The 24088-nt window shown below is 30.8% G+C and overlaps 4 protein-coding genes across 4 annotated transcripts; 2 read left to right on the top strand and 2 right to left on the bottom strand.

Moving 5' to 3' along the window:
• Positions 1–3682: 3682 nt before the first annotated feature.
• On the top strand, positions 3683–6868 carry LOC107457767 (proline transporter 1). Its single transcript, XM_016075941.2, has 7 exons — positions 3683–3919; positions 4189–4413; positions 4499–4593; positions 4992–5181; positions 5676–5800; positions 6117–6332; positions 6463–6868. Exons 2-7 carry the CDS (start codon positions 4266–4268, stop codon positions 6838–6840), a joined length of 1152 nt encoding a protein of 383 aa, XP_015931427.1. The 5' UTR covers positions 3683–3919; positions 4189–4265; the 3' UTR covers positions 6841–6868.
• Positions 6869–7200: 332 nt separating this feature from the next.
• On the bottom strand, positions 7201–8342 carry LOC107457788 (uncharacterized). Its single transcript, XM_016075967.3, has 2 exons — positions 8067–8342; positions 7201–7434 (listed from the first exon to the last, which is right to left on the bottom strand). Exon 1 carries the CDS (start codon positions 8333–8335, stop codon positions 8078–8080), a length of 258 nt encoding a protein of 85 aa, XP_015931453.1. The 5' UTR covers positions 8336–8342; the 3' UTR covers positions 7201–7434; positions 8067–8077.
• Positions 8343–13433: 5091 nt separating this feature from the next.
• Positions 13434–20667, bottom strand: LOC107457735 (O-fucosyltransferase 19-like). Its single transcript, XM_052251488.1, is given in 8 exon segments — positions 13434–13623; positions 14742–15218; positions 15641–15870; positions 18747–18864; positions 19104–19192; positions 19300–19483; positions 19485–19540; positions 20398–20667. Coding segments are annotated over 8 exon segments (1614 nt in total).
• Positions 20668–21439: 772 nt separating this feature from the next.
• LOC107457756 (60S ribosomal protein L35a-1) lies at positions 21440–23766 on the top strand. The gene is made up of 5 exons (XM_016075928.3): positions 21440–21576; positions 22143–22178; positions 22337–22565; positions 22655–22697; positions 23577–23766. Exons 1-4 carry the CDS (start codon positions 21545–21547, stop codon positions 22694–22696), a joined length of 339 nt encoding a protein of 112 aa, XP_015931414.1. The 5' UTR covers positions 21440–21544; the 3' UTR covers position 22697; positions 23577–23766.
• Positions 23767–24088: the final 322 nt, after the last annotated feature.

Genomic DNA, 24088 nt, shown 5'->3' with positions numbered 1-24088 from the left:
TGTTTTGTAAAAATTAGTATATCATCAATGTATACTAAAACAAATTCATTTAACTCTTTTAGATTTTCTTCCATAAATCTTTGATAAATACCTGGGGCTTGTTTTAATCCGAATGGTAATACATTCCATTCATAGAGCAACACACTTGTTGATTCTTTTGTTGCGCAAGTAAAAGCAGTTAATTTCTTTGTTTCTTCGTCTAAACGAAGTTGCCAATATCCTGATTTTGCATCAAGAGATGAAAATCAAGTTGCTCCTTTGATTTTTTCTAGAATAGAATCTTTTCTTGGCAGTTTATGAGCATCACCAATAGTTGCTTCATTCATCTTTTTATAGTTAATAACCATTCTTCATTTTTCCCTTTTAATTTCATTATTGTTTTCGACATAAAAGGCTGGAGCCGCATGAGGACTTTTACTTAATCTTATAATTCCTTTTTTCAAAAGATCTCTACATTCTAATGAGAACTCTTCTCTATCTCTTGCGGAATAAGGAATTTTATTTGGAACATTTATCTCTTTTATAGGATCTTTTAATTTAATGCTTACTAATTCGTTATTTGTATTTTTAATATCTAGAGGATTTTCAGCACAAATTTCATCCAAAAGTTCTTCTATCTTTATTTCAAGATTATTTTTTGGAATGTTTAACTGAAAGTATAAGTTTAAATAACATGTTTCTAATATAGAAAATATTTTAAATTTTAAGATCTTATCTATAGTAGTAGTTGGTTTTTTTATACGTTTTGATTTTTGATTTATTGAAGAATCGTGTGGAGCTTTTAAAACTATATATGTTAATTCTTGAATGAATGGATGATATAGCTTTAAAAAGTTATTTCCTATGATAAAATCCATTTCAGAATCTAACATATATATAGATGGAACAATGAACCTATAATTTTGAATAAAAATTTCAGCCATCTCTTCTTTTTGGTCAATTTTATGTATTGATTTGTCAGCTATTATAACTCTTAAAGGTTTCTTTAATTTTTTTTATTGATTTGTCAGCTATTCTAACTCTTAATGGTTTCTTTAATTTTTTCCAATCAAGTTTTATATTTGAACTAGCAAAGCATTGTGTTGCTCCAGAATCTATGAAAGCATTTATAAACTTTTCTGTTATTTTTATAGTAATAAATGTAGCATTATTACTCAGTCTCTGAGTCTGTTTCTGAGACATATTCAAAAATATAGTCTAAGTTATCATCAGATTCCTCTAAAGGTTCCATAAAACAAGACTTAGCAATTTCTATTTGTTTAGTAAGATCCTTTTTATCCTTCTTTTTCGGACATTCATTTGCATAGTGTCCTTCTTCTTGACAATACCAACATTTCTTTTAATTTGTAATCTTCCCATTATAAATTCATTAGCAGGATATGGAAGTTTTGTTATATACATACTAAGATAATGATTTTTATCTTCTTCTTTTAATTTGTAATAATGTATTCTATATTCACATATATAAGACTCTACATTACATAGATCATATATCTGAATATTAGCTAAATGGTTTTTTGCTTCTTGATATTCTTTATTATAGACTTCTTGTCTATGATCTATAATATTTTTTCCAAAAAATTCTTTGTATAGAATCATCATTATATATAATATCTTATCATAAGCTGTTGTTTTTGTTTCTAATTCTTCTATTACTTGGTTTTCTATTGATGTCATGTAATCTCTTATAGTTCCTTTAGTATGAAACCCTATGTAATTTCAAATATCTCTTCCAGACAATTCACTAAGTTTTGGATTAGTAAAGGCTTTTAATAAAAAGGAATTCAACCAATTTTCGAAAATTTCTTTTTCATTCTTTTTACAGTCTAAGTCAAGCATTCTTTCTCCTTCCATTTTCTGGATTTTAGGAACGTATTTTGACGGTATTTTTGTATATTTTGAATCTTTATTTATAAATCCTTTTTTAAAAGCATAATTATTGAAACTTGTTTCCCATTTAAATTGAGATTGATTATCCTTAGATGTTCCAGCTTCATTTTTTACTTGTATTGGAATTGTTGGTTCTTCGTCACTTGAATAATCTAGGATGTGTTCTTCGTTTTCTATATTTTCAGAATTTACTAATTCTTCTTCTATTTGAAATCCATGTTCCATAATATTATTTTCTTGAGCCATTTTTAATTGTTTAAAAAGCATTGTTACTTCTTCTAATTTTTCTTCAATATTCATAATTTTAGTGGTGGTTTTACTTTTAGATCTGTTATGTTGATTATATTTTGAAATTTTTCTTCTTTGGGATTCTCTTTTTCCTTATTTCTTTGAAATTTTATGGATACTAATATTTCTTCAAGCATATCTACTATAGAATTTAATTGCGGGTTAAAAGTATGATAAAGATGTGGAGAATCATTTCCATGGTAACATTTTTTAGAAATTCCATGTGAAAAATAAGTTTTTTCAGGTTTTTGAAGTCCTTCAATAAAACTTATAGTAAAATAAAGATTTTGAGAAAAATTATTTTGTATTGATTTTAGGAATTCAGTGTCATTACAATTAACATTAGTTAAAATCATTAATTTTTGATCTATTAATTTTGATAACTTAATTATTTCTTCTCTTAAATCTTCTAATTTACTTTTTTCCATAAGGTGACGCTTTTCTTTGTAAAGAGTTACAATTTTAAATAAAAAATGTGGCTTTAAAATGTGTGATTTAAATTTTATCACGTAAGCACGTCTTTAAATTTTGATCCGTAACCTATAATTCCCTATAATTGTAATGGCCATGGCCAATGATGAAGCGGGACAATGAAATCTAGATATATGCATGTGTTCCACAAAATCTGAAATACTTTGTACCGTAGATCTTATAACTAACTACCAGAACTTTCAAGTATCACAACTTTCTATGTCATCCGTCAGATTCATGATGTACTATTATCATCCACAATAATAATAATAATACTATATTTTTTACATATATAGCGTGGATTGAGTTTTGTAGCATAATTTTTTTAATTTATTTTTATATATTTATATCTAATATATTATAATAATTAGTGAACTTTGTTTAAACTAGTCACATTGAGTGATAAGTTCAAAATAATAATTGAATTTAATAATTTAAGGTTATAAAATTTATTATTTTTTATATTGTATATAGAATTAGAAGTGAGTCAAGTCGATTTATGAATCAGTTTAAGCTCAACTTGGTAATAATTCGATAAGTTAAATTTGTGAGCTGGTAATCTAAATTTGAGTTTGAAATTAAGCTCATAAATTAAATGAGTCAAATTTAAGATTGGTAAACTCAGTTTATTAACTCGTGAACTAGTTCGATTATATATATATATTAATACACATATCTTATATGTATTTAATTTATATTTTTAATATTATATACATATATAATAGTAATATATCATGTTAGATATTATGTTATTGTTATTTGAGTCAACTCCTGAATTTAAAGTTGGTAAATTTTCGATTAGTCGAATTTAAACTTAAGAAATAGACTCAATTATTAATGAGTCAAATTATGAACTAAATTAAATTTTTGTGAGCTAAACTTAAGTTTAATCTAGCTCGGCTCGACTCAGTTCCGGACCTAATATTGGTACGTAATAATAAGAAGAAATGATTGAAGTTGCAAGATCCAAGAGCAGAATGATAGAGGAATTACTCTGTTAGGCACACAAGTGGACGCAACTATCAACAAAACCCACACACACGCAAAAATAATTATTACTATAAATTCATTCATTTCCCTCCCAAGTTGTGTGCTCTGAAATCTGAATTCAATTCATTTCTTCCAACACAGAATCAATCATTCAAGCTGGCTGTGAAGGAGGAGCAGGACGAGGAAGAAGAGCAGGTCGCCCTGACTCTACTTTCCGATGACGACGATCTTCTTCTTCCCGGAGTTCAAATCCCCGACACAGCTCATCAAATTAGCACCGGTAACCAACCTCACTTCTCAATATCCTTCTCTATCAATTTTAATGCAATTCTGGATTTTCGAATAATAATAAGAGTAATTGACTATTTGCCTGATTTCACACTTCAAAAATCTTAATTGAACCAGACCAATTACTTAAATGATCGAGAACTGGATAGGAATTTTTGAATCGTAGAGTACTGCTTTTGTCGTTCGAATAAATGGTCAAGACCGGAAAGAATATTTAATCTGATAATAATAATAATAATAATTGTGGCTTTGCTTTTGTAGATTCATGGTTTCAAGTGGGTTTTGTGCTTACAACGGGAATCAACAGCGCATATGTTCTTGGATACTCGGGGACCATCATGGTTCCTCTTGGTTGGATAGGTGGTGTGCTGGGTTTGATTCTTGCAACTGCAATTTCCCTATACGCCAATGCTCTTCTTGCTAAGCTCCATGAATTTGGTGGAACAAGGCATATTAGATACAGAGATTTAGCTGGCTTTATCTATGGTATGTGAAAAATGTTTTTTCTATAATTTTTTTTTCCATGTTAGTAGCATAATTCTTATTTTCATTCATTCATTCATTAATTCAGGTAGAAAAGCATATTCTCTCACATGGGCCCTGCAGTATATCAACCTTTTCATGATAAATGCTGGCTATATCATCTTGGCTGGTTCTGCCTTAAAGGTACTACAATTATAGTTGTTTTGTTTTGCTTCTCTCTTTTACCTGCGCAAATTCTTCTTACGAAATACTTGTAATTTTATCATCAAAAATGGTATATGCATACAAAAATTCAGTCATTGTATATTTGTGTATAAATATATGTGTTGTTTAACTCATTTTTAATGTGTATTTTTTATTATAACATATTCTGTACGGGTGACTTATTTTTGGTGTAGAGAATAATCAGTCAAATACCAAATCGAACTGAGTACCTACACCATACCAGTTCTCTAGTATAAAGTATTTTTTATGTGAATATTCCTACAATAGTTGCATTATGGTTTCACCTTATGCCTTCAAGGGAAAAACTGTGTTGAGATTTTCTGTTGATTGTATGTGTTCACTTCATTGTGATGCAGGCTGTGTATGCTCTATTTTGGAATGATGGTCAGATGAAGCTTCCATATTGTATTGCCATAGCTGGATTAGTGTGTGCAATGTTTGCCATTTGTATTCCACATCTTTCAGCACTTGGAGTTTGGCTGGGGTTTTCAACACTCTTCAGCTTAGTATATATTGTCATTGCACTTGTCCTGTCCCTTAAAGATGGTAATGTTTAGTTTCAAAGATGCTATGATGTATTTTTTTATTCTTATTCTATGAATATACTATCATGTTTGAAGAATGCAATGAACAAATCTGAATATCTGATGCTTGGTTTTTCTGTTCTCTAATATCTCTGATTAAGCATTTTCTTCCAATAAAATGATAATTTATCTTTATAAGTTCACCAATGCCATGTCTCTGATAATCAAGATGAAATATTTTTGGGAACTTGCAAAACCATATAAATTTAATGTTGAGTATTTTATAAATAATATCTAAGCTTTAGAAGTATATTACTGAATCTTAAGTAAAAAGTTAGTAGTACAAGCATCTAGTCTTTTCCCTTTCCTCCAATTCCATTTTTTCTTCAACTGACTTTTCTAAATCTGCTATCTACCATGCTTTAGTTTGTTATATTGTGCTGTTTTCATTTGGTTGAAGTTCATAGATTCAGTGTGAATCAATCTGCACTCTAATCCCAATTTCATTATCATTAGGAATAAAATCACCACCTCGAGATTACAGTATTCCAGGGTCATCAACAAGTAAAATATTTACTACGATTGGAGCATCAGCTAATCTTGTTTTTGCATATAATACAGGCATGCTTCCTGAAATCCAGGTAAGAAAGAAGCTAGTACTCATTCATTTCCTAATTTTAATACAGATACATACTTGACAACAATCTTTCTGCACTGACAAAGTAAAACAATCTCTCACTGGTCACCAAAAAGAAATTTAGGAAGATAAGAATCATGATGGATAGTTATCATAGCAGATAGTTATTATCATGACTCTTCACTTTCTTGAATATTTATTAGTTGACAATATAAAACTGTTTTACGTTGTCAGTGCATAGGAACCAAATTTAATTTAATTTGCCTTAACTCTGAATGTGCTCTTGAAATTAAGTTTTATTTGGTTGTAACCCTTAACAGGCAACAATCAGGCAGCCAGTTGTGAAGAACATGATGAAAGCTCTATACTTTCAATTCACTGTTGGAGTCCTCCCATTGTATCTGGTTACTTTTGCAGGGTACTGGGCTTATGGATCTTCAACAGAAACCTATTTGCTGAATAATGTTAATGGTCCAGTCTGGGTGAAAGCCATGGCCAATATCACTGCCTTTCTTCAATCAATTATAGCGTTGCACGTATGTACCTGCTTCTAAGCTCTCAATTCCCCACTTCTAAATTATTTGAAAAATTCTTCTAATAAGTACACCAAACGTTTCTCTAAAATGTTTTACTGAATTAATATAATTTCTCATCTGCCCCATGTAGATATTTGCAAGTCCAATGTATGAGTATTTGGATACAAAGCGTGGGATCAAAGGAAGTGCATTGGCTTTTAAGAACTTGTCATTTAGAGTGATGGTAAGAGGTGGCTACTTGGCTATTAACACGTTTATGTCAGCACTATTGCCATTCCTTGGAGATTTCATGAGTATCACAGGGGCTATCAGCACATTTCCCCTTACATTTATCCTTGCAAACCATATGTACTTAGTGGCAAATAAGAACAAATTAACATCCATACAAAAGCTATGGCATTGGCTCAACATTTGTTTATTTGGATTCATGTCTATTGCAGCAACAGTTGCAGCCCTACGGCTTATTGCTGTTGACTCCAAAACGTACCATTTTTTTGCTGATTTATAATTAAATTCATTATATATTCTTAGGGCAATTATGTGCATATATGCTGCTAATCGTGTCTTTCACCCGTGATTTCAACATTTTATAATTTTAAGAATTTATGAAGAAAAAATGACAACAATAAATGAAAACAAAAGCCAAACATGGCTACATTTCAATTGGTACAAGACTCTGTAAAAAGCAAATGTTAGGCACTATTTATGAATTGATTGACTTTCTGATAAAGCATTAAGTTAACATCCATATGAATTCTTGATATACTAAAGCTACAACAGTTGTGCTGTATATCACCAATCCAAAAATTGGTAAATTACTAAATTCTATTAAAAAAATAGATCAAGAGTTTACATAAGGAAAATTGGCAGATGATAATTGATTCTTCAACACCTATCCAACTAATGTCACAATGATTTTCATTTCTTACTATTGATGTCACAATGGTAAACATGATTTTAGGGCAATAAATAACAATCAATTGACCAATATCCCAAACTAAGACAAACACTTGTAATGGAGGCTCTCTCTAAAATAGAATTTGTCAAATTAATTGTTCTACGCAGGAGCAACTTCTTGAAATCATCTAGTGGTAACCCGAACCTGAAAACAAGATGAAGCTGAAATTAGTGTTGTTATACCATGTTTATGATATTCCTGCAGCTTGACCCTTCAATAAAATAAACATGCAAATTCTTCAAATTCAATATGATAAAGGAAGTGGAAGCAGAAGCAAAGATGTGTAGTAGATGTTGTTACTATCAACCTCACCAGTATCATACAACTAGTCAACTACAACAACTACTACCGCTGCTAAAATTAAAATTACTATCAAGTATAGGTGATTCCAACGTACACTATGATTTCACTAACAGCAACATGCCATAAGTTATTTCAAGCAAATGTTCAAACTACACAAAATTAACCAACTTATAATTCATTTCATGTTCATGAGTTGAACTGAAACATTAGTCAAGTTTGAAAATGACAAAGTATAACTTGATGACTAGAGTCATTCATTAACTGAACTAAGAATCTAATCAACTACATCCAGTTTATGTCCACGAGTTGCACTGGCATATCAGTCAGAATGGCTCAAGCATCAGTTTCAGAAAAGTAGAGTTCTTTTTTGTTTGAAAAGCCAACGTAGGAAAGCTGAGGGTATTTCCATAACACCGGATATTAATATACACAAGATTAACAAAATGTTTAGACAACACGTCTTGAAATCTCACCATGCTAGGCATTATCCAGAAACAAATTTCAAAATGATGCAGATGGAGTTGAGAAGTATGAGAGGAACTCTTAGGTACTGAGTTGCGTAAATAAGACCTATGAGCTGGCCTTTGAAAGATTTTGTCCTGCCACTTGAAAAATCAGATAAGCCCCATCCTCTAGGTGCCAGAAATCGGTCCTCATTTAGTATTGCTAGTGCATTTGCAAGAAGCAGGAACCCCTCAAGTAATGTCCACAAACCCATTTCCCTGCACTGCAAAGAAATCATAAGAAACTTAAAAATAACTTCAAATCATTTGCACTAGCTCTTTCATGTGTGGCTCAACTATTGCCACAAGTGTGAAATGACAAATGACTTAGACAACTTCTATCATACAAAGCTTTCTTGCAGAGGCTAGTATTGACCACCCCTCAAGCTCCTTCACATAAACTGTCTCGGTATAAGGGTCCTAGTAAGTTCCGAAAGACAAGGGATCCATATTATTCTTAAATTAGACCAAAACTATCGAAACTCAAATAGATCAAACAAGTGATAATAAATCATTAAGGATGTGAAAGTCAGGAGAACAATGAGTAGTTGATGCTTGACAAATCATTGAAAAACTATGCTCTGGCAACTAAAAATGAAGACCACGTCCATTGTAGAGCATTGATTCTATTTCTACAGCATATAACTACTCTGACATCAGCAGTTCTTTCAATTGCATTGTCTCTATTAACCTAAAATGGCAATTAATGCAATATATATATATATATGGACAACAAGGAACCATAATTCATCATAACAAATGAAATCAACTAAAACACTATAATCATTGAAACAATTGGAATGAAAAGATGTAAACATGTTAAGTCATGTAGATCAAAGTTTACAACACAACACAACACAGCAAAAGGAACACCAATCAAATGACACAAAGATAAAGCTAAAGGCTATAAGCTACGAGCTCCATTAGAGATCTGCTAACAAATGCAACAAACAAAAGTGAATGTGACATCGGAAATCTCTTGAAATAACCTTTTAGGAACAACTGCCTCCTCCTTTAAGTTTTCCAAATGGAGCGGTGGATGAAGGGTGTGGCGGCGCGAAACGGAAATTGGGAACGGCGTATCAGTACTACAGAGCAGAGACGAAAGAATAGAGTCTCACCAAAGCGCACCGTTTTTGTCAAATGCTACTTGGCTCGTTCACTTTTGTTACAAGCAGTATCAGTATCCAACTCCAAGAAGATCTCAGAATTTTTTGGTGTGGAATAAATAAAAAATGTCCTAAAATTGTGATTTTTCATTTTTTTTTTTTTACAATTTTGAGACTTTAAACCCAAAATATTTTTATGTAATGTAATGTTTAAACCCAAATTTATATGAATCTCCTAAACCAAAAATTTTTATATGGATAGTCTATTTATATGTAAATCAAATCCAATGAAATCAATTTAGAATTTTATACGTAAATTAAATTGATTGCATTTAATTTAGAGAATTTCATAATAAATCGAATTAAGATCATTCAGTTTAGGCGCATTGTTAGTAAATCGATCTTATTAAATTAGATTTATATGGGAGAAATGGTGCAATAAAGTAAATCGAATCATATGAATTCGATTTACCTATTAGTAACACCTTTTTTATATCGAATTAACATAATTCTATTTAGTGTATGTGTTCAACCTATATAAATATTAATAATGTTGAATCCTCATTAGAGTGACATTGAATATGACTACAGAGGATAGTATTTTAGCTGTGTACTACAAAGGCACGATTAAGAAAAAAAATGCGATCGAGAATAAAGTTTACTAATAAAGATTCGTTGAGCGTTCTATGAGCCTGGTTGATTTTCACAATACCGTATTACAGAAATTGGGACTACATGAAATGAAACGGATCGAAAAGTTATACTATTGAACTCCAATTTTGTTGTCTGCAATGAGGTGAAGTACGACTCGTTTGTGATAGGCAGTGACGAGGATTTGCAAGTTTTATTTCACTGTCATCGCTAATTCCGAATGTGAGAATCCATAAACTATTGGTAAAACTTGTGAATGTGGTCTCTAACTCTGAAGAATCAAACTGAAATCATCAATCAGTACCAATGACAGTAACCTCCAGCTCAACCTTTATTGTTTCATCTTCATCTCTGCCTATAATTGTGTCTACGAGAGATTTGGTGGTATCTCCATCTTTTGCAGCTGATCTACACTGCAATGAGATTGTGGAATTAGGTTCTAGCATGAATACTCCTGTTATGATTCCGATTTCTGGGGCGGTTGGAGAATCAGATGCCGTGGAATATGTCCTAGGAGATGACGATGATATGGAGTCCGTCATGATTACTAATGACAACGATGATTATATAGAGAGGAGTATTTCTCATACTAGTGATACATCGATGTAGCTGTACCACAATGAAAACAATTCTCTTAGAACCATAACAACTAACAAACTTTACTGAAAATAAACTTTATTGTAAATTATATTGCAATCCTGGACATAGATAACCTAATATTCAATAATTTAATTAAGGGTAAAGTATACTTTTTTGTCTCTGAAGTTTGACAAAAGTTTTAAAAATACCCCTAAATTTTATTTTGTTTTAATTTTGTTCCAAAAATTTTCGATTTGCATCAAATATACCCCTGACACCTAATTTCTCAAAAAAAATTTAAGACCAATTCAACAACAATTTTATAAGAACAACCCTCAACACAAACAAATCAAGTATAATTTTCATGCATTATTGTTATATTAGTTTTAAATTTTTTGAAAATTTAACCGTCGAGGATATATTTGATGCAAATAAAAACTTCTAAGACAAAATTGAAACAAAATAAAACTTATGGCTATTTTTAAAACTTTTGTCAAATTTTAGGAACAAAAAATATACTTTACCCTTTAATTAAACTTTAATGGAAACCAAATTAAATTAAATTCTAAAAGTATATAACTTAATCTAATATTCAATAGGTAAAGTATAAAATTAAACTAAATTAAATTATATTAATTTAAACACTAACATTTAAGAATTAAATTACATTAATTTTAAATAAATTAAACTAAATTAAATTAATTTTAAACAAATTAAACTAAATTAATTTTAAATAAATCAAAATTAAACTACATTACTGGCCCGTTAACCTAATATTTAAAAATTAAATTAAATTTAAAAAAATTAAACTAAATTAAATCCTTGCCAAACTTTTACTATCTATTTAATTTAATATTCAAAATCTAAATTAGATCTACATAAATTTCGAAAACAATTTCTAATTAATTAATCGCTATTCTAATTAAGCATTGTTTATCACCTCTCCACTTGGCATTTGTATTTTTAAAATTCTAACAAACCACTAAATCATTACTCTAACTACCATTTATAGTTTCAAAATCTTAATAGCGCATATAATGAAATTCTAAGCGATTTAACATTACACACTATTATTTATTTTAAATTTTTTTTAAAGATATTAAATTCCATTCACTAACCTCTTTATGGATGGAACCAGCAGTATAGACAACGCTGTCCAAGCGATAGATACAATTCGGGTCGTCTTTCATTTTCGCAATTTGAATGTAGTGATTTTTTGGCGTAAACTTTTTCTAGAATTTGGGTTTGGGGATGAATGAATATGGTGAGATGTAATTTAAAACAAGTGAATTCGAATTTCTTATATACATATATATGTACTAAATTGAAGCTAGTAGATTCGATTTACCACTAGCATTCATTGCATGTAAATCGAAGTCACTCAATTTAATTTATTACTAGCTTAAATCGAATCCATTCACTTCAAATTACTATAGACACATACCATGGGTCTAAATCGATGCAAATGGTCTTGATTTACTATGGGTGGATTTTGAACATTACTAAATCAAAGCTGACAGATTCGATTTATGCCTATATCTAGTAGTTCAAATCTACTTGATTCGATTTATCACTAGAATGGCTAAATCGATGTAAATCAGTTCGATTCACATATAATTGTGTATCCATGCACGTAACTGTTCTTGGTTTGGGGGATTCATATAAATTTAATTTATATTTTATTTTTTTACCTGATTTGCCCTAATGTTTACGTCTTAATTATTACAAATTTATTAACTAGATATATATTTAATAAATTAAAAGAGTTTAAATTTAATGTATTGACAGAATGTAATTAAATTTATTCAGAACAATCATATATGCGATCAATTTAAAAAATAGTTATTTCTGCTTATATGGTTAGATGTGGCAGGTAAGGTAGCCCGGCTCGGCCCTCCTAATGGCTGGTTGGCAGCCAATTTCTTTCATGTTTTTGCATACAATTTCAGAAATATTTTAATAAATTGACAATTTTTAAATTCAAAAATAAAGCCTTTATAATTTTAAATTTCTAATATAGTTATCAATCAAGTATTTTATAACAAAATAATTCAACCAATATTGTCCAAATCAAAATAAACATTATTTAAAACATCTAATTGAACAATGTCCAAGTGTCGAAGAGATGAAGCAACTTACGATGAAGAGGCGTGACGGAAACGTGCGAGCAAATGACGGACGAATGTGAGTCTGGAACACTGAAAAGAGAGTTGCGAAGAGAAAACTCGTGTGAAAAGAGGCACGACGGATGCCGACGACGGTGTCCGAGAGTGTCTACGTGTGTGATAGTTAAGGAGAGAGCCATAAAGGTAGAGAACTCATGAAACAGAGGAAAAGAGTGACTAATTTTTACTAGGATTAGAGATTGATTTGAAATTGTGAAAGTGTTAACCACTTTAGCAGACAATTGGGATCATGAGTTTGAGTAGTTTTTTTGGTTTAAAAAAGAAAGAAAAATAAAATAAAATAACAGGTTCATTGAGTAAGTCCGTCCCGTCAAAGTCTGTCAAAGTATGTGGATTATACTATGCGAGTTAGCTGGATTTTTCTATTATGGCGGTCTCAAAATTCTAATCCGATTCACTTTTTTGGGTGAGTTAAACGAGTCAGCACGACATGTTTCGGTTCATTTGTCATCCCTAAATGTGATATTACGTAATTGAATATATGTATAAAATTACTTTAATTTACAAAATAGTACATCAAAATTAAATTAAATCAAAATCTATTAGTACCTGTTAATCCACTAATATAAATAAATGGAATAAGTCTCTAACTATCCATGACCAAATAAAATATTTTTTTTTTGCAGAGTCATCAAAAAATGGAAAAAGAAATGATACATTACTCTTTTGGTACTCTTATACTCAATATCACACCTATCAACTAGCCTATTCATCTCTACCAATATACATTTCCAAATAGCTCTGTATATTACATAAATGAATGTGATGAATTAGTTGTTATTTAATCTAATGACTAATTAATGACTGAATAATCACTTCTCACAAATACAACCTGGAAAAGGGTTTGCATAAAAGTTCTCTTCCAATTTGGGGTGGCGATCAATTTTTCTAGGATGTGGTGCTCCCACATTGTTTTTGTGTATGCTCTTAACCTTAGATGAGAAATCTTCCCAAGAAATTAAGTCACTGTCTAACTCATCAACCAACCTAACAAACTTTTGTCTGCAACATGTTGAAAAACATCATTAATTAGACATCACATACTTGCCCATTTTACCAGATGGTTGAATTGTGGAGTTATTTTTGTTCTTACAGTTTCAATTCAATAAGTGTATTTTTTTTTAAATTGTATTCTCATACTTATGATGAACCAAATTGTTTATTATTTATCTAATAGTTTGTTGATCGCTATTTGAATTTTTTTAAGATTTTTTTATGATTGCTAATTGTAAAAATTTATCCAAAATTTATGATTTCTTGATGGCAGATAATTTTTTGATGATATTTTCATTAATACTTGATAACTACTGGAAACAAAAAATAAATTGTTACTAAAAATATCATTAAAAAAATTCATTTTTTGAAATTTACTTCTTTTAACAATTAGTGGTTGAAAAAAATATTAGTAAAACTTTTTCATTAGCTAATTTTGTAAAAACTGACTTTGTTGCCCTAATATCCTAAATGTAACCATAGACTACTAATCAAATGATGATATATTAAATTTTAAAATGGTTCTTCAAATTAGCTGCATATACTAAAATGGTTTTTGAGATTTTAAAATGTTAGTCTCTTATTCTTTTTCATTAAATGATCTATCACACTGTTAAGAATTAACATAGTATATTTTTGTTAATTACAGTCACATAATTAATGCAATTAAAATGTCTGAACCTAATTTACTTTAGTGAATATAATGGATTATTTTGGAGATTAATTTGAATTAGATAACTATTAAGCTGCATTTGTTTACCAAAATTGTGTTTGATATATGAGACAGAGACATTGTGTCTAAAGACATTAAATTAGTATATTTTGTATTCATTCTGACAGAAAAGACATAAGAACACAATTTATTTTTTATTATTTTTATTAATTTTTTATAATTATATTTTTTTAATATTATATTTTTCTTCTCAAATTTTTTGAATGAAAAAAATGAGAATAAATTAAATTTTCATAATATATTCTAGTTTATCACCAAACAGAATATAAGAACACAAAATTTTGTGTCTCTATTCTTTATGTCTTGGCTTGTCCTGTTTTCATAAACAAATGCAGTCTTAACTACTACATACTAAAAAAAATCTTGATATAAATAGAAATAAGAAAATAATTACTTGTTTGGGGCAATGGTCTTACGAAATCCTTGAAATGCTCTGTGACCTCGTACTGCTTTAGCCATGTTGCCATCATAGGTGTAAAGAAAAGCATCACTTTCAACCGAAATAACATAATCCAAAGCAGCAAGCTGATTCTGGTGGATCCTAAAGGGTTCAAGCTCTTCTTTTGTTGCCAAAGTGGAGTGTGAGAAGACATTAGGGTACTTGGTTTCAAGTGGTTTGAGTCCTTGTGAGCCATAAATGTTACCAGCAGCTATGTAGATTTTTGTGTCAAGAGGGAACCCAATTGCTTCAAGGAACAATGCTACTTCTCTTGGAGTCATGGGGCAAACACCCTTTAGTCGCTTTGATTTGCCATCAATCTCTTTGTTCTTCCAATGTTTCACTTTGTATCTCATTTCTCTCAGTTCTCTTGCTTCTTCTTTTGTTAGGTTGTGATTGCATCCTGTGAAAGCAAGCATGTCCTTTTCATATCTGCATTTTGTTTCCCATGTTTTTATAAGACAATTGTTAATTAGAAGCTAGGTTTGCTTAGTTTACTGGTTTATTTTTAATACGGGCTTTTATAGAATAGCAGAAATTCAGGTGCAGTCGACTTCACGTGAAGTTGATAAATGAGAATTGTTAAATGACTTAACTGATTTGATTAAATTTTCATCTAACAGCTCTTAAATATCAACTTCATATGAAATCGACTGTAGCTGAGTTTTCACCTTATAGAATTTAAAATCTTTAATCGACAATCAACTAACAAAGTGGTTGATGAGCAAAGATTAAAAAGGAGAGAAAGAAAAATTTAAAAAGAAAATATTGAATTAATTTTTAATTTTTCATCTACCAAAAAAAGATACGTACAAATATCAATATCAATTTATTTCTAAAGTTTACTCAGGTACCTTAGATGGAGGGCAAGATAATGCGTATTGTTTCTAAGTCTATTTACCAACTTCATTGCAAGCCCTTCAATTGGCACTGAAAATCTAAGAGCTTTATACATGGTACGACAACGTATTTTCTGAATTGAATCAGGAAGACCATTATTGACAAGGCGAGAATCAGTGTGGGTGAATTTTATCACTTTCTGTCTTCTCAATAATCCCATCATCTCCCCTTTGTAGTAGCTACCCTACATTCTCCAATGCAATTCCACATATCTTTAGTTTCAGAACCATCATGTTATTCAATACTTATTTATTAGGTAATTATTATCTCAAGATAAAAATATAAATTATTTGGAGAAAAATGCCAAAACATATAAATAAATAGGATAAAATATATTTTTATTTCTAAAGTTTGGTAAAAGTTTAAAAAATACACTTATTTTTTAATTTTAATTTTGTCCAAAAAATTTTCGATTTACGTTAAATATACTTCTGACCGCTAATTTTTCAAAAAATTTAGAACCAATTTAACAATATTTATTAAAAATAACCTTTAACACAAACAAATCAAGCATAGACTGCATAGTTGTAATGCATTATTGTTGGATTGGTCTTAAATTTTTTGAAAATTTAGCTGTCTGGAGTATATTTGATGTAAATCGAAAATTTTTGTAACAAAATTGAAACAAAATAAAACTTAAGGATATTTTAAAATTTTTGCTAAATTTTAGAAGACAAAAAATATACTTTATCCTAAATAAATGTTAGAAAAATTCATAATTTTCTTGCTTTAATTTGTTTTTTATTTCTTATTTTTATACTTTTTTTTTATCTTGAGATATTTAGATAGCATTTATTTTTAAAGACAAAATACAAATACGGAGAAAAAAAGTTTTAAAGATAAAGATAAATACAAAATACTTTGTTCCATACCATGATCTTATGTATTTTTGTATTTCTAGAAATAGAGAAAACAAGAAAGTGAAACAAAATTAAACAATATTTTAGGGTAAAGGACAAATAGGTTCCTGACCTTTTAAAATGCGGACATTTTCGTCCCTCAAGATTAGAAAATACATTTCGATTCCCTCACCATGTAAATTTCGTGACAATTAAATCCTTCCGTGGAATTGGTGCTCGAAACGGTAATGAAGATTACTGAAGTGGAGGGGTGGAGAGTGATGTGTCCGTTACGGTTGTTGAAGTGGATGGGGAACAAATTGTTGGAGGACAAATTGGTCCTTAATGACCAAAACGACACCGTATGTATCTCCACTTTCATGCCCATCATCCCAGATCTCTTCTTCTTCTTCTTCTTCCATGGCAATTTCATCGCACCCTTTCTTCACTTGCACTCCCCATATTGGTTTCACCCATGGATCTTCTTTCCCATACATCAAGCATATCGGCACATCATTTTCTCTACATCTACATTGCAAACAACACTCAAACTCCTCAAGATTTGAACCATAAATCATAAATGCATGTCCATAGCCATAGCAGTATTCAAATTCTTAATGCTATAATTGTTTTAGTATTCTACTACCTAGATAAAGCTTCAGCAAAAGATATTTCAGCCTGAAGAGCAAACATAATTGAAGCAAACGATGCTGCAGCAGCAGGGTGTCTTCTTCTCCAAAATCCCATAAAGAAGTACTATCCCTATCCATATTCCTTTCACCTTCCTTAATCTTAGGGGCAGAGTCTTCAAAAGCAAGGGACATTTCTTGGCCTACAAAATTCAATGCCCACACTTTATTATCACGCCCCAAATCCTTAAGCTGTTTCTCATAATGGAAAGAACCAACACCAAAACCAGAAAGAAAAAGAATATTTGGTGAACCAATATTTTCACAACCAGCTTTCTCGTAGTGTACATTAAGTTTAGGTTTCCATTGTCGGAAACAATTACTTATAGGAGCATCAAATTCACCATTTGAACCATCTGGAACTAGAATCTTAGAAGCAGCATGTTCATCAATCCCTGCAATTTCATCTTCACTACCAATCACATAGCCATCAGAAGTTCCACTATAAACCCTGAAACTCTTTAATCTTCTGGACTCTTCTGAAACACTTAGTGACCTATGATGAAATCTCATGGAATCACTTCTCGGTACGGTGTTGGAACAAGAAATTCCATGATTTACAAAGTTTGAAAATCTTGATTAGCGTGAATTAAAGTTCTTTTCAACCAATTTTCACTTTGTCTGCACCAATGGGTTTATTTATTCGTTGCTTGCAAGGCTCTTCTTCTGTGAGACAAGAGAGGAAGAAAGGGCGCGATGAAACTCCCATGGAAGAAGAAGAAGAAGAAGAGGAGGTCTGGGATGATGGGCATGAAAGTGGGGATGCATACAACGTTGTTTTGGTCATTAAGGACCAATTTGTCCTCCAACAATTTGTTCTCCATTCACTTCAACAATCGTAACGGACACATCACTCTCCACCCTTCCACCTCAGCAATTTCCGTTACCGTTTCGAGCACCAATTCTACGGAAGAATTTAATTGTTACGGAATTTACATGGTAAGGGATCGAAATATATTTTCCAATCTTAAGGGACGAAAATGTCCGCATTTTAAAAGATTAGGGACCTATTTGTCCTTTACCCAATATTTTATGTTATTGCTATCTCTTTGTATTTTGTCAAGTTTTTGCTATCAAATACTAGCTTACCAAACATAGGTTAATTATAGTAACACTTAAATAAGGGTATATCTAAAATAAGTATAATAATTTTGTAGGTATTAAATGTGTCATATTTATATAAATTATTAAATTTTATTAAATAAAAATTAAAAACTAATATAAAAGAAGAACATTGATAGACTATAATAAATACAGAATATCTTAGTACATAAATAAATATTTTTTAATATATAATACTTTAAATGATTATATAATCTTATATGTTTTAGAAAATAAATATAAATATATAAATACAAAAATATAAGTATTTTGTATTCATTAAAATTAAATATTATGTAATAAAATTTTNTTTTTATATTTACTTTTAATTTTTTATTTATTAAAATCTAATGATATATATAGATATGACACATTCAATACAAACATAAGTTAATTATGGTAACACTTAAATAATGTGTTATATTTATTGCCTTGGACCAAGAAACTGGAGCTTTCAATGCTGGCCTAATTGCTGCAAATCTTGGTGGCAGAGATTCCACTATTGGAACCTCATCTTCTAAGACTTTAATAAAGTTCCTCCAGTTGNATCTTTTTATTTTGTTGTTAAAAAATGTATTTTTATTTTAAAATATTTATTTTTGTATTTATTGTAGAATAAATTATAAAATATTCTAAAAAAACATATTTTATTATATTTTTTTTCTTAAAATTAACAACTAAGAAAGATTTAATTATATTTTTTATTAATAAATAATCGAATTATATCCCCATGAAATTTAGAGTTTTTTTTCCTCTCTGAAAATACAAGTATATGTGAGAATTAATACCTGCTATCAGTCCAAAATGAATGATGGTCTAATGTTGGTAAAACCAAAGTAGCATTCATAAGTTTGGCTATAGCGACCATGTCACTTATCTGCAATATGATTGAAAATTCATATTATATTGTATAATATTAAAGCAGAGGAAACTAAATTTAATTGAAGAATAAATAGTGCTAAAGTAATTAATTTAATTGCATACTCCAGTTGTCATTTGATTTAATCCTCCATTGGCGTGAACCAAAAGGTAGCCATTTGTGGCGTTTCCTACTTTCGCTGTAGAATAATATACAATTTCCATAGGTAACCACAAATCAGTGTTGGTAATTGGGTACTCGAATTTAGAAGAAATAAGAACATTGGACCATGTTTTTACTCTTTAGTTGACTATGAATGCATTTGTAGTAGTTGTCACTTTTGGGATGCTTCCAGATTTCCAGAGTCTAGCTAACAAAATCAAATACAAACCAATGATATTTTGACTACATTTGTGAAGGCCAAGATATATCAAAACCACTTACAAAGTAAATCATATATATGAAGTTTGACTATGATACGGTATCTATGATATTTAAAAAATATTATTAAAATTAAAATAATATTTTTTTATTAAACAACACTCTTTAAAAAGTATTATTAAAAAAATATTACTAAAATAAAATAATATAATTTTAAAGACACTTATATAATTATCATAACTATTATAACATAGTTGAATTGTAAATACATGAATGTGATGGACCAAAAAATCTGCAGTTCCTAATGGAATAGGTAACAAAGCAACCTTGTCCCCCACTGCCACTAAATCACCACCGCCCCAAGTCAAACACCACCGCCCCAAGTCAAACTGGTGCTTGTTGTTGCACCAGGAGCCGTTGTGTTCGGTGCTAAAGCGTGGATATTTTGTATCCATTGAGCAAAGACGGGTTGTAATTGTATAGCGGTATCTAAAAACATATCTTGGAGGCACCCTAAAGCGCTCATGGTATCATTATGAATATACAAACCAAAACTGTAAAACCTAAAAATATGCATACCAAAATTTTTTTTATTAGAAAAATAGTCATACTAAAATTTATCATATACAAAATGCTATATGCTGATTATCATCACTTGATACGTCATTTTTGTGTCTTTTTTCGTATTTTCCTTTTGGTAGGTAAGTTTTGCTACTCGTTTTAAATCTATTTTTAGCATATCAACCATTTCTCATAAACTAATGCATGCATTAGAAGCAATTAAGAACGGGAAGAGAGACACACATAATGGAAATGAACAGAAAAGAAAGTTGTATATATACCGAATGCGTGTGAGATGAATTTTTATGCTGCACGATGTTAGACCTTATTGCACGATGGACATCAAGCTGATGAGAAAAGATATGCATCAACAAAAACTTAAGCAAGAAACACATCAACAACAAAACTATTAAGCCCCAAAACATGTGACGCCCTTGCTTCATCCTACATAGTTTTTGCCAATGTCTTATCCTATGCCGCACACTACACATTGATAATAACCCATGTCGTTCTTCTCCTCCCTCTAATAAACCCCTACTTCTTATTGGCATGAATATTTATATATGTAATCAATAAGACCCAGGATTATTTGGTGAAGTAGAAGAAATTAATATATGAAGAAGAATTGTGGTAGAGTTTTGCGTTGTTGTTCTTTTTATGTGTTTGGTGTGGCTTTTGCGTAGTTGAACCATGAGTCAACATTGCCATCAGCCCATCACGTACAAAACGGAATATGAGGCGATACCCTCTCGCTGTTTCACGTGTTTTTAGATTATTCTCTATGCTATAATAAGTCTCAAAATTTTAATAAGGAAATTACCACTTCTTAGCTTAATTGACTCTCCTTCATGTAACTGCAGATTTTTATATTATTTGTATATTAAAAATTAGTTATAAATATAAATACATATTAAAATATATAATAAAAATGAGTTAAATAATATATATTTTTATACATAAATATATAATAATTATGCAGTTAATTTTTTGTATGAACGTAGTATTTTTAAATCCCTAAATCCTTTTGATGAAAGTATATTACTAATTACCAATGAGTTATAGTTCAAATGTTATAGTCTCTTTATACTCACTAAGAAGTCACAGTTCGAATCTCTTTATCTTTGGTTAAAAAAAAAAGTATATTACTAATTCTCAATTTTTTTTTATGGTCCGAAATATAGATTTGGTTGATCGAAAAGACTATGGACAGAAAAGCAAAGTTGGAAGAAAGGAAGCAGGATAATGGGCCTGAAGAGAGAGAGGGTAATGAAAGCCCAATCAAAAAGCAAGAACAAACCCTAACCTTGCCTGGTTTATTTTTGTGCGTGTATATAACCATGGAGCTGATTCAGCTTGGTGCAGCTTCCGCCGTGCATCAACCCGAAGCAACAGTTGCAGGAGGCGAGGGAGCATCTTCTTCAAGCGAAAATGGTGAAAGGTCGCCAAGGAGAGCGTGTCAGGTTTCCCTTTCTAACTCTCTCCACATTGTTTTTTGATCTTTTGCATTATGTTGATGACCTAATACTATTCACAACTGTATCGTTTCTGGAAGAAAAAAAGAGAAATATTTGTGATTTTTGTTTTTGTTAGTGATTTAATGTGAAATGCACATTTGTGATGTGGTTGATGAAGATCAAGATTTGGTTTAGGGTTTAGGGTTTCTGTTTGCTTTGGCTAATGGGTTAAGGTGCTTAAGTGATATAATGTGGTGAGGAGCAATGCTGAATTAACTTCTCAGACAGTAACATTGTATTTTCCTGTAAAATGAACAGTGTGTCTGGATTCATGTGCATCTGAAAGTTGAGGCTTTGGGAGTTTTAGGCTCTGTTATCAGTTGTATGCATGTGTATTAAAATTTCTGCTGAATGTTCGATGTGTTTTGGAGATGCTTTGTTGATTATGAATTGAATATCATCATTTTATGTTGTAAAATGTGAATGCATATGCTCATCGTGCATTTCTGAGGGAGATTTATCTAAGAAATGAAAATTGTTGACCGTGTTGTACTTTTGTGTTGTATTTTCAGACTTTATGTCAGGGGTTCAATCCTTGGATACAAGAGGTACACTTCTTCCACCCTCCTATAGTAAATTGGTGTTTTGTGGTTTATATTACTAAAAGTGGGATTTATGAATTTATCTCAAGAATGGCATATAAATTGTGTGTGGATTCAGTTGGCATGACTTGATATATGCTAAGATATTGGTAGTGTTCTTTCAGGTCCAAGTCAAACCAATATCCAAACACCTCTCTTATCCAGATTGAGGGAGTAAACACTAAGGAAGAGGTTGCATGGTATGCTGGGAAGCGTATGGCATACATATACAAAGCCAAGGTAAAGAAGAATGGATCCCACTATCGCTGCATTTGGGGTAAGGTTACCAGGCCTCATGGTAACAGTGGTATTGTCCGTGCTAAGTTCAAGTCAAACCTGCCACCAAAATCAATGGTAATTTTCAAGGCAGAGAAATGTTCAATTGTTCTTCGATTGGCTTTTGTATGATTTTCTGATGGTTTTGGGTGTTGATTCATCTGCAGGGAGCAAGGGTCAGAGTCTTCATGTATCCAAGCAATATATGAGGTAATTTTACAATCTAATTGGTGTATTTTGTCATCTGAATTTCGGGATATTCCTCATGTGGTTTCAACTTAGAGAATGGCTTACCCATGATCAAGTTTGCATACTAAATTAATATGCTTCTTTGTAGTTTGAATGTTACATTCTGAAACTGTGTTCTACTAGTTAAAGTCAGATTATCTTTGAACCTAATGTCAGTATCATTGTGTCATCTAATATCTATATCTATATTCTCTGTTGCCTTGTTTATTATTTTGATTTTTGAAATTATGTTTCATTTGAAAAGAATATTGCACATAGTTCTTCTTGGGAACTCATCTCTACGAAACATACTCCCAGGATTTTATTTGTGCATATAGTAAATGAAAAACCTTTCTGCTTGAGCGTTCTCCTCTATCCGTGGAGATAAGCTCCAATGTAATTGGCTTATAGTTTACTTCACTCACTCCTCCCCTCACCTCCCCCAAGAAAAAGAAGTCATTAGAATTACTATCTATAATAGTAATCCAATCTTCTCCAAATCTATTGTTGTCTATATGCTCTGTGATGCCTATTTTTTATTTTGAAAGTTCTGTTTCTTGCCAAAGAAACATGCACATAGTTCTTCTTGGGAACATATATTAACAAAAACTATTCCCAGGATTTTATCTGTGCATATAGCAAGTAAAAAACCTTTCTGCTTGAGCCTTTTCCTGTATTTGTGGAGATGTGCTCCAATGTAATTGGCTTACAGATTTACACACACTGTTCCCCCACCCAACATTTTCATTCGTCTCGTCCGAATTAGTTTCGTGTGTTCATTTTTCCTTTTTTTTTTGTTTCCTTCTGATTCTAAAAAAGTAACTAATGTGTATAACGCCTTTATTTTATTCTTGTTTACAGATTCTCCGGGCCTCTTGTAGTGAATTTTGTGTTGGCATAGAAGGAATTTGCATATTACCAGTTAAATTTTGATGTCCGTAACTCTTAAGCAGAATAGCTTTTCATTATTTAGGATGGTGAATGAACCCAATTTCATGTTAGTTCTCACTTCTTTGGTTATTAATGAGGATTGAGCCTCAACTTTCATCAATCTTTTTACCGCCGTTAATGCAAATATTTACGATGCTGAGGAAAAAATATCTTAAAGAGTGAATTGAATTTACTAGTTCGTACTTACGAAGAAAAATGGAGTTATAAGAGTCTCGGAGACAAATGATGCATCTTTTTTAGGCCGTTGTCTAACATATGCCATTAAGTATTAACTCAGCAGATGTTGATTGTTCCCATTCTCCCAAAGTCATTTATGCTCAGCTGATTAGCGGTTACCAACTTCCGATTCATAAAAGAAAAAATAAATAAAAAGGTAAAAAGGTCTCCCCTCAATCTGTGGTAACAAGTTGCGTGGAGCCGTG

Source organism: Arachis duranensis, chromosome 7 (assembly GCF_000817695.3).
Source record: "Arachis duranensis cultivar V14167 chromosome 7, aradu.V14167.gnm2.J7QH, whole genome shotgun sequence".
Taxonomy (NCBI): Eukaryota; Viridiplantae; Streptophyta; class Magnoliopsida; order Fabales; family Fabaceae; genus Arachis; species Arachis duranensis.
The sequence above is the reverse complement of the archived record's forward strand: the minus strand, read 5'-3'. Positions and strand labels throughout refer to the sequence as shown.

Excerpts from the sequence above, each read along its gene's own strand:
- LOC107457756 (XM_016075928.3), top strand. The coding sequence starts at position 21,545 with ATGGTGAAAGGTCGCCAAGGAGAGCGTGTCAG. Across the intron at positions 22,179-22,336 it reads TCAATCCTTGGATACAAGAG|GTCCAAGTCAAACCAATATC; the intron begins GTACACTTCTTC and ends GTGTTCTTTCAG. Across the intron at positions 22,566-22,654 it reads ACCTGCCACCAAAATCAATG|GGAGCAAGGGTCAGAGTCTT; the intron begins GTAATTTTCAAG and ends ATTCATCTGCAG.
- LOC107457767 (XM_016075941.2), top strand. The coding sequence starts at position 4,266 with ATGGTTCCTCTTGGTTGGATAGGTGGTGTGCTGGGTTTGATTCTTGCA. Across the intron at positions 4,414-4,498 it reads TTTAGCTGGCTTTATCTATG|GTAGAAAAGCATATTCTCTC; the intron begins GTATGTGAAAAA and ends TCATTAATTCAG. Across the intron at positions 6,333-6,462 it reads AATCAATTATAGCGTTGCAC|ATATTTGCAAGTCCAATGTA; the intron begins GTATGTACCTGC and ends TGCCCCATGTAG.
- LOC107457788 (XM_016075967.3), bottom strand. The coding sequence starts at position 8,335 with ATGATTTCTTTGCAGTGCAGGGAAATGGGTTTGTGGACATTACTTGAG.